Source organism: Taeniopygia guttata, chromosome 12, assembly GCF_048771995.1.
Source record: "Taeniopygia guttata chromosome 12, bTaeGut7.mat, whole genome shotgun sequence".
In the NCBI taxonomy this organism is placed as follows: domain Eukaryota; kingdom Metazoa; phylum Chordata; class Aves; order Passeriformes; family Estrildidae; genus Taeniopygia; species Taeniopygia guttata.
This window is the reverse complement of record NC_133037.1, coordinates 915,194-925,337: the sequence shown is the minus strand read 5'-3', so window position 1 is coordinate 925,337 and position 10,144 is coordinate 915,194. Positions and strand designations below refer to the sequence as shown.

At 58.8% G+C, this 10,144-nt stretch overlaps 1 protein-coding gene and 1 long non-coding RNA gene across 5 annotated transcripts in view; one reads left to right on the top strand and one right to left on the bottom strand.

Moving 5' to 3' along the window:
- Positions 1-3,083: 3,083 nt before the first annotated feature.
- LOC121470633 (uncharacterized) lies at positions 3,084-4,947 on the bottom strand. Its single transcript, XR_005981746.2, has 2 exons — positions 4,288-4,947; positions 3,084-3,381 (listed from the first exon to the last, which is right to left on the bottom strand). It is a non-coding gene; the product is annotated as an uncharacterized lncRNA (long non-coding RNA).
- Positions 4,948-5,600: 653 nt separating this feature from the next.
- GRM7 (glutamate metabotropic receptor 7) overlaps positions 5,601-10,144 on the top strand; it is a 170,902-nt gene continuing 166,358 nt past the window's right edge. For 3 of the 4 annotated variants that reach the window (XM_072935077.1, XM_072935076.1, XM_072935075.1), the window contains exon 1: positions 5,601-6,381. In XM_072935077.1, coding sequence (XP_072791178.1) covers positions 5,616-6,381 — 766 coding nt within the window. In that variant the 5' untranslated portion in view covers positions 5,601-5,615. The remainder of the gene's footprint in view (positions 6,382-10,144) is intronic. The other variant, XM_030283324.4, reaches the window with a different exon arrangement.

The following is a 10,144-nucleotide window of genomic DNA, read 5'->3' as shown; positions in this document are numbered from 1 at the left end:
AGAGAATTAGGCCCAGATACTTCATTGAGCACAATGTGTTCATTGCAGTTTTTTCTTGGAAATAATCCATAATGTCTTGTAGATTTAATAACTTCATATATTTTATAAATTACAATCTATTTATAATTTTAATATATTTAAATATTTTATAATTCAATAAGCTACAATTGTAAAAGTAATGTTTTGCTTACATAAATAAGGATCTAGCAAGGTATCTAAGCGACCATATCCTTGAGGAGAATTTGCTGTCCCCTGTCCTCCCTGGAAACCAGAGCATCACTGACACCTTCTCTTTGTAAACAGCAACAACAAAGCCCCGAGTTAAGAATCTGAGCTTTTCGCTGGCCTCTGCTCCAAAAATCCATTATTTTCTGAACAGCAGATAAGCAGGAGCTCTGGCTGCTTTCCCAAGCCTGACTTCACCCAACAAATTAATTGCTTGTACCACGTCCATTACAGTTGTCCAAGCTGACCTCTGCCTGCACGGCAGCCTCTGCCACATCCCCAATATCTGAAAGATTGTTTTATTCCTCCTTCCTGCTGCTCCATCACTCTTTGGGCTGCTTCCACTGGTTGGCTGGAACAGGATTTTGTGTCTGCTCTGCCAGCTGCCCAGATGAAGGCAATGTTTAATTATTCAGCAGCTCTGACAGTAGATCCTCCTGTGATGGAGATCACACCACGCCCTCAAGGGTGCCAGCCATGAGCCCCTTCCTTTCTGGCACAGTCTTTGCTTATCCAGTAGAAATTTGGCTGAGTCTTATTTGACAGCAAGTTAGGAAATGGTTTTGAATATTCTCTTGGATGTGTTTAACCGGCGTTTACTTCTAAACAAATTCTCTTGCTAAAAAGATCAGGCTAGGGTTGGGTTTGTTTGCTGGGTTTGGTTTATTTTTCTGGGGAATTTTTGGTTTGCTCTGTATTTTTGGGATTTTGTTTTTGGTGAAGCAAACCTCCCCAGGGGGAGAGGGAGTGTCCCCAGCCCTGCACAGCCTCAGGCAGCGGGAGGGTGCTGTGGGTGGCTCTGGGTGCCTGAGCCTCCGTGGGGCAGTTCCAGGGCATCCAACCCCGGTGCTGAGCTCCTGGTGTGTCATCCTCGGGGTGAGAGAAGCAGAACTGCCCCAGCCTGTGCAGACGTGAGGCCAGAGCTCCCAGGGCTGAAGTACAGAATGAGTTCAGAGTCTGGGAGCTCAGAGCTGGGCACACGAGTGCCTCACGGTGCACTGGAACACAAACTCACACTGCAGTGCTTTCCCCCATGTCCATGTGCTCCTGTCAGTGTCCCATCAAAGACAAAGTGCTGCTTTCCTGCAGCAGCCTCCCCTCCTGAGCCCAGCAGCATTACCTGCAGCTTTCCTGGGAGTGAGCCTACCAGGAAACACTCATGGCTCTGAGAGGGGGAATGGCCATGACTCAGTTCTCCCCAGGAACTGCTGCTTGAAGGCTGAGCTTGGCTCTGAGTGCTGAATGCTCTGACTGAGGCTCTGAGTGAGGCTCTGAGTGCTGAATGCTCTGAGTGAGGCTCTGAGTGCTGAATGCTCTGAGTGAGGCTCTGAGTGAGGCTCTGAGTGAGGCTCTGGGTGCTGAATGCTCTGAGTGAGGCTCTGAGTGAGGCTCTGAGTGCTGAATGCTCTGAGTGCTGAATGCTCTGAGTGCTGAATGCTCTGAGTGCTGGATGCTTTGAGTGAGGCTCTGGGTGCTGAATGCTCTGAGTGAGGCTCTGAGTGAGGCTCTGAGTGAGGCTCTGGGTGCTGAATGCTCTGAGTGAGGCTCTGGGTGCTGAATGCTCTGAGTGTTGAATGCTCTGAGTGAGGCTCTGAGTGAGGCTCTGGGTGCTGAATGCTCTGAGTGAGGCTCTGAGTGAGGCTCTGGGTGCTGAATGCTCTGAGTGAGGTTCTGAGTGCTGAATGCTCTCAGTGAGCCTCTGAGTGCTGAATGCTGAGTGCTGAATGCTCTGAGTGAGGCTCTGAGTGAGGCTCTGAGTGCTGAATGCTCTGAGTGAGGCTCTGAGTGCTGAATGCTCTGAGTGTTGAATGCTCTGAGTGAGGCTCTGAGTGAGGCTCTGAGTGCTGAATGCTCTGGGTGCTGAATGCTCTGAGTGTGGCTCTGAGTGAGGCTCTGAGTGCTGAATGCTCTGGGTGCTGAATGCTCTGAGTGTGGCTCTGAGTGCTGAATGCTCTGAGTGAGGCTCTGAGTGAGGCTCTGAGTGCTGAATGCTCTGAGTGAGGCTCTGAGTGAGGCTCTGAGTGCTGAATGCTCTGGGTGAGGCTCAGAGTGCTGAATGCTCTGAGTGAGGCTCTGAGTGCTGAATGCCCTGAGTGCTGAATGCTCTGAGTGCTGAATGCTCTGAGTGAAGCTCTGAGTGCTGAATGCTCTGAGTGAGGCTCTGGGTGCTGAATGCTGAGTGTGGCTCCGGGTGCTGAGTTCTCTGGGTGCTGAATGCTCTGGGTGCTGAATGCTCTGTGTGCTGAATGCTGACTGTGGCTCTGACTGTGGCTCTGGGTGCTGAGTTCTCTGGGTGCTGAATGCTGACTGTGGCTCCGGGTGCTGAGCTCTCAGTGCCACATGCTCCCAGTGGCTCTCAGTGGGCTGGCAGCGAGGGCAGGGATCCTTTGGGTGCAGGGGACAGGGGACAGGGGCTGTTGCTCAGCACAGGTGTGACACACTCCTGGCTGGGTTTAGTCAGCGCTGCCTCACCCAGGTGCTCAGCAGGGCCAGTGCAGTCACAGATGATGGAATCGCTGTGCTTGGAAAAGGCCTCTCAGATCATCGGGGCTGATATTTCTCCCGAGGAAAACACAGCAGTGAGAGATGAGCAGGCTGCTATTATATTTAGTTTCCTGGCTGAGAGGGCCAGATTGGGTGTAGGTAGCTCAGAGCACAGAGGGGATGGGGCTCAGGTACAATGAGAAGGAGAAGTACTGCTGGCTTGAAGAGTTCAGGAAACTGAAAACTGACCAACAGGATTTCTCAGGAGATGTCCAGTGGTGCTGGTTAGCACAGCATCAAGTACTCAGCGAGAGTGGGAGAGGGACTGGGCACTTCCATGGATATCAGGAGTATCCAGAGGAATGATTACTGTATCCATTTTTGTAATGTAATTACAATAACCTTTCATGCTTCAGGGGTTAAACCAATAGAATCAGCAAGAAAATAAAGATATCTGCATACTGTAAGACTCTGTCCTTTCCTTCTGGTACATCTGCTGCTAATCCAAGATGAGCTACAGGGCTGGGCAGGACCCTGGGTCTGCCTTGACCAGCTCTGGCAGGCCCTGTGCTCCTTAGGGAACCTGCTGTGGAATCTGGACACTCATTCTTTAGGTAAACCAGGCTGTGAGGAAGAGGAGGACGAAGTGGAGAGCAGATGGGTTTTCTGTGACTTTGAGAGGACAGAAGTTTATGCGATTATATATTAATAACTGATGATTTGCCCAAAGGGGAAAAAACCAGTGCAAACCTGGAAGCTTTCAAAATTGTGAGGTGACTTCCAGCAAAACAAAATTCTAGGGATTTCCTAGAAGATGTGATTTAGCTCCACATCCTTCCTGAACTGGAGCACTTGAGGCAAACTTGAGGCTCCAATCACAAGAGTCAGAATCTTTAATAATAACAATAATAATAAACAGAAGTAAGACTCTGGCTGAGGAGCTTTAAGTGGGCAGGAGGAAAATAAGCACTAAAGAGCTCTGGAGATGGAAAAGGGGATGGAGCTGGTGGTAACAAGGGGGAACTGGGAAGGCAATCCCAGGAAATCCCACTGTGCAGCAGGTGAATGATGTGAGGAGGTGGGATGTGTGTGCAAGGGGTGGGGATGGGGGCTGGTTCAGCTCCACCCCGCTGGCAGAGACTGGCAGAGGGGTGGGAGCCTGACAGCACTACAGAAAATCTCTGAGGAACTGAGTGGTCCTTCAGGTCCCTTCCAACCCATTCTGTGGCTGGCAGTGTAAAGGGAATCATCTTTTTAAGATGTGTGGGTGATTTGAGGGAAGTGAGGCCCTGGCACAGCTGCCCAGAGCAGCTGGGGCTGCCCCTGGATCCCTGGCAGTGCCCAAGGCCAGGCTGGGCACTGGGGCTGGAGCAGCTGGGACAGGGGGAGGTGTCCCTGCCATGGCAGGGGTGGAATGAGACAATCTTTAAGGTCCCTCCCAACGCAAACCACTCTGTGATCCTGCGGCTGGGCAGGTTCCTACACAGGGGTTCTGCTGGTCCAGAGTGTGTTAGAGGCCAGGTGGTGAACAGCAGCTACACCTGGTCTGGTATTTGGGAAAGAGGAATTAAAGGTTACCTCCAAAAACTGTGCTTGGTCTGGTGGGAACATCTGCGAGCTGCATTCTGCGTTAGCTGGAATTGGAAATATGCCAGGGTGTGGATTCGCTGGTCAGGAGGGAACGGCAACAGGTGGTGTCCCTTTGGGTGTCAGAGTTTGGGAGTAAAAGGAACAAAACCAGGATGTCCCAGCATCCTTGAGATCTGGGTGTGCAGAAGAAAAATGGGTCTGGAGATCTTAAAATAGAACGAGCTCAGCTGCATTACTTCGGGTTTGGGAGTACGGGGTTACATCCAAACTCCTCCTCCTCCTCCTCACCCTCCATGGGTGCCCACCTCGGCGGGCGCAGGGTCTCGTTGCCACGGCACGGTCCGGATCGATGCTTTGGATGCCCTGGGCTGGCCGGGCGCTCCCGCTGTCCCCGGCTGTCCCCGGGCACTGCCGGGCTCCCGAGCGGGAGAGCAGGCGGGGGAGGAGGAGGAGGAGGAGGCGGAGGAAGAGGAGGAGGATGAGGAGGAGGATGCTCCGGCGGGGCTGAGCGAGCATCCCCCACGCAGCGCCTTTGGCGGGCGCTGCCGAGCCCCGGCTGCGGGAAGAGAGCGGGGAGAGGGGAGAGGGAACGGGGAGCGGCAGAGGGGAGAGGGAACGGGGAGAGGGGAGAGGGAACGGGGAGCGGGGAGAAGGGAGAGGGGAGAGGGAACGGGGAGAGGGGAGAGGGAACGGGGAGCGGGGAGAAGGGAGAGGGGAGAGGGAACGGGGAGAAGGGAGAGGGAACGGGGAGAGGGGAGCGGGAACGGGGAGAAGGGAGAGGGAACGGGGAGCGGCAGAGGGGAGCGGGAGCGGGGAGAAGGGAGAGGGAACGGGGAGAGGGGAGAGGGAACGGGGAGCGGCAGAGGGGAGCGGGGCCGCCGCGGTGCCCCCGGTTCCCCCGTCCCCGGCAGCCCCCACGGCGGGCAGGGCCGGGACCCCGCGGCTCCATCCCGTGCCCAGGCGGTGCCCGTGGGGCAGGGCCGGTTAAAGCGGCTCCATCCCGTGCCCAGGCGGTGCCCGTGGGGCAGGGCCGGTTAAAGCGGCTCCATCCCGTGCCCAGGCGGTGCCCGTGGGGCAGGGCCGGGACCCGCGGCTCCATCCCGTGCCAGGCGGTGCCCGTGGGGCAGGGCCGGTTAAAGCGGCTCCATCCCGTGCCCAGCGGTGCCCGTGGGGCAGGGCCGGTTAAAGCGGCTCCATCCCGTGCCCGGGCGGTGCCCGTGGGGCAGGGCCGGTTAAAGCGGCTCCATCCCGTGCCCAGCGGTGCCCGTGGGGCAGGGCCGGTTAAAGCGGCTCCATCCCGTGCCCAGGCGGTGCCCATGCCGGCGGAGGCCGGGGCGGAGCGGCGGGCGCTGCGCACGGCGGCGGGCGGAGCGGGGGGCGGGCGGCCCCGGCCCGTTAAAGCGGCAGCGGCGGCCGCGCTCCCCAGTGCCGCTGCCGGTGCCGGAGCGCGGCGGGCGGGGCAGGGCAGGGCAGGGCAGGGCAGGGCGGCCGAACCGCAGCCCTCCCCCGGCCATCCCGGCCGGCCCGGCCCCCGGGGAGCGCGGGGCAGCGCCCGGGGCCGGCGGCATCACCATGGGCCGGCCGGGCAGGGTGCTGCGGCTGCTGGCGCTGCTGGAGCTGCCCTGCTGCCTGCTGGAGCTGCTGCTCGGCCAGGCTGCCCGCGGGCAGGAGATGTACGCGCCCCACTCCATCCGCCTGGAGGGGGACATCACCCTGGGCGGCCTCTTCCCCGTGCACGCCAAGGGCCCCCCGGGCTTCCCCTGCGGGGACATCAAGAAGGAGAACGGCATCCACAGGCTGGAGGCGATGCTCTACGCCCTGGACCAGATCAACAGCGACCCGGACCTGCTGCCCAACGTCACGCTGGGCGCCCGCATCCTGGACACTTGCTCCCGGGACACCTACGCGCTGGAGCAGTCGCTCACCTTCGTCCAGGCGCTCATCCAGAAGGACACCTCCGACGTGAGGTGCACCAACGGCGAGCCGCCCGTCTTCGTCAAGCCGGAGAAAGTAGTTGGAGTGATCGGGGCGTCGGGAAGTTCCGTGTCCATTATGGTGGCCAACATCCTCCGGCTGTTCCAGGTAGGGCCGTGCCGCGGGGCTCCGCCGCTCCCGGCTCCCCCTGTGCCTCTCCAGGTGCTCCATCCGCCTCCCTCCGGAGCAGCTGCTTCCCCTCCCCGCCGCCCTCTCCCTTCTCCACGGTGCGTGGCGCTTTCTGGATTTATCGCCCCATTTGCACGAAGCAATGCCTGAGGGAAAACAGGAAAAAAAAAAAAAAAAAAGAAGAAGGCAGAGAAGAGGCGCTGGTTGCGCTGGGTTTGCGTTAGAGAGAGCCGCGGCTCGGCGGGGATGGATGCGGGCACACGGCATCATCCCCGCGGGGCACGGCCGGCACCGCTCCGCGCTCGGATCCCGGCGGGGCGGGCAGGGCTGGCGGGGCCGCGGCCGCCCCGGCACGGGGGTCGCGGGGGGAGGCCGGGAGATGGTCAGGAGGGGTTTTCTCGGGCTGAGCCGGGGCTGTGCGACACCCAGCGCCTGCCCGGCTCGGCTCCCGGCTCCCGGCTCCCGGCTCCCGGCTCCCTCCCGAGCCCGGCCGGGGTGCGGGGGCACCGGGGGCGGCTCAGCCGGGGAGCGCCGCTCCAGGCTCCGGGAGGAGCGAGGGATGAGCAGAGCCGGGGATTAGAGAGCCGAGTGTGTGTGTGAGTGAGTGTGTGTGTGTGTGTGTGTGTGTGAGTGTGTGTGTGTGTGCGGGTGCGGGGGAGATGCGCTGCAGCGCTGCCCGTTCTCCCCCTCCTCGCCTCTCCCCCGTTCTCGCTGCCATCGCGCCCGTCTCGCCCCCGGCGCCGCACCCGGTGGGGGTCGGGGCACGGACACTTGTCACCCCCGCTCGTCCTCCTGCCCCATGGCCGTGCCAGGCCACCTGCCCGGCTCTGGGCAGGGTTTGATCCCCCGGGGTGAGGGGGTGTCCCCCCGGGGCTGGCATGTACCCCCGGGATGAGGGGGTGTCCCCCCGGGGCTGGGATGTCCCCCCGGGGCTGGCATGTCCCCGCTGCAGCCGCCGGGCCCCGCAGCGAGCTCCGGGTGCTCCTCGGCAGCGATCGCGGGCGCGGTGACAGTGACAGAAGCGCCACCAGATGCATCGTGAGCAGCGGAGTTCTTCGCTCCCTGTCCTACGCCTTCGCATGCGGAAGGTGGTGGAGGGATTTTTTTTATTTTTTATTTTTTTTATTTCTGTGCAGCGGGCGGAGACATCCCCCGCTTTTCCCAGCTGGAAACTTGTGAGGCTTCCAGGGCGAATCCGTGCTCGGTGCTGTCAGCAGCCGCCGAGCCTCCCCGCTGCCATCTGCCAGCCGGTGCCAGCCCCGGCCGCTGCGAGCGGGGGATGCCGCCCTCGGCTGTGCCCTCGGTGTGCCCGGCCGGGCTGTGCCCTGGCCATTTCCCTGGCACGGCACCAGCGAGATGCTTCTTTGCCTTGCTCGCCTCCGCTCCTGGCAGATTCAAGCGCATGGCTGCGGATTCATGTGCTGAATCTCGCCCGGTGTGTGCCGTCACCGTGCAGTGTGTGTGTGCCACTGTGTGTGCCATCACTGTGCCATCACCGTGCAGTGTGTGTGTGCAGCGTGTGTGTGCCATCACCGTGCCGTCACTGTGCAGTGTGTGTGCAGTGTGTGTGTGCCATCACTGTGCAGTGTGTGTGTGCCATCACCGTGCAGTGTGTTAGCCACTGTGTGTGCCATCACTGTGCAGTGTGTGTGCCATCATCGTGCACTGTGTGTGCAGTGTGTGTGTGCCGTCACCTTGCAGTGTGTGTGCCACTGTGTGTACTGTCACCATGCCGTCACCGTGCCATCACCGTGCACTGTGTGTGCAGTGTGTGTGTGTGCCGTCACCGTGCAGTGTGTGTGCCACTGTGTGTACTGTCACCGTGCCATCACCGTGCACTGTGTGTGCAGTATGTGCTGTCACCGTGCCATCACCGTGCAGTGTGTGTGTCCCTCTGTGCAGTGTGTGCCGTCACCATGCCGTTCCTGTGCAGTGTGTGTGAGCCCTGTGCAGTGTGTGTGTGCCACCACTGTGCCATCACCATGCCACCACCGTGCCATCATTGTGCCATCGCTGTGCAGTATGTGTGTGCCCATCACCATGCAGTGTGTGTGTGCCCTGTGCAGTGTGTGTGTGCCACCACCGTGCCATCACTGTGCCACCATCGTGCCACCGCCGTGCAGTGTGTGTGTGCCACCACCGTGCCATCGCTGTGCCGTCACCGTGCAGTGTGTGTGTGCCCCTCTGTGAAGTGTGTGTGCCCTGTGCAGTGTGTGTATGCCACCACCGTGCCACCATCGTGCCACCATCGTGCCACCGCCGTGCAGTGTGTGTGTGCCACCACCGTGCCACCACCGTGCCACCGCCGTGCCACCACCGTGCCATTGCCGTGCCGTCGCCGTGTCCGTGCCCTCCCGCCCCAGGGCAGCGCAGCTCCGTTTGCAGGAGCCGGGCAGCCGGGGCACCGTGAGTGCTGCTGAAGTTGTGCTGGAGCCACCAGGCAGGAGTGTGGCAGGAGGGTGGCAGGAGGGTGGCAGCAGGGTGGCAGGAGGGTGGCAGCAGGCCGCTCTCCACTCCGGTTCTCATCCCACAGCAAGGCCGGGCACTCCCTAGCGAGATTCAAAGGGAAACTGAGGCACCGGGAGCCTTTTGGGTAATGCCACAATACCTGCAAAGCCTCTGGTGATACAGAGTGGAGTTTGCAGAAGATAAGATATGTGGACAGTTTCTCCATGTGGAGATATTTATATAAACTAAATATTTTAATGTATTGTGATTAAATGTCTGTTCAAAATTGCAATTTAACCAAATCATCCAGAAAGGAGGAACTGGCCCATACTGAGGAATTCTACTGAATGTATATTTTACAGCTTGGATGAGCCACCTTGAAGTGGATCTTTCATGCTGTAAAACTGTTCCCTGTTGTGCTCTCCTCCTTCAAAACACAATTTAGAACATGTTCAGCCAAAGAGAAATAGAAGATAACTATTTTAGGAGGAGACGTGGACCTGTTCAACAACTAAGTGTCATAGTGTGTGGGTGGATGAGAAGCTCTAAGTTAGTGGAAAGAAGAAAACCAAGTGCCAACCAATGACAAAAAATCCTGTTAACCTCAGAACTCTGTGAATTCCTGAGTGTGGCAGCCAGCTTCTTTCTCAGGGGTCACTGTGGGTTTGCTGCCAGGGGCAGTGGGTGAGGGGTCGGTGGAGGGCTCTTGAACGCTTCCTTGCATGCCCAAACTGGCTTTTCCCTCACTTCTGGAAGGTAAAAGCTCTGTAGAGGCCCTGCAAAGAAATCTTAATGGAGCTTCTGCTTCTCTGACAGTATCTTGGAAGAGAAGTATTTCTGCTGTGCCTTAATGTAGGGAGAAAATTGGTGTAAATATGTATATATATAGATACATATAGCCCATCCAGAGCACAGCAGGGCTTCTCAGGCACTCCCGGTGCTTCAGGCAGTTCCTCCCCAGGAGGGGCCAGAGCCCTGCAGGCTCTCCATCCTCCTCCCTGCACGGGAGGCTGTGCTGTCTGTGCCTGCAGCTCCTTCCCAGCAGGGCTGCGAGCAGCAGCAGCAGCGCAGCCAACAGGTGCAGCAGCAGGGAGAGCAGTGCCGGGCTGCTCCGGCTGCAATGCATCCCTGCAATTACTGCTGCAGGCTTTGCAGGAGCTTTCCTGGCTGAAAGAATGATGGGGGGGTTCTGCTGTGTGGTCAGAGCCCCTCCCTGCCTCTGTAGCTCTCCCCTCGATCACCCCGAATGCTGCTTGGATAAAGGCCTGGAAGAGCTGGGGTGGGAGGGCTGCTG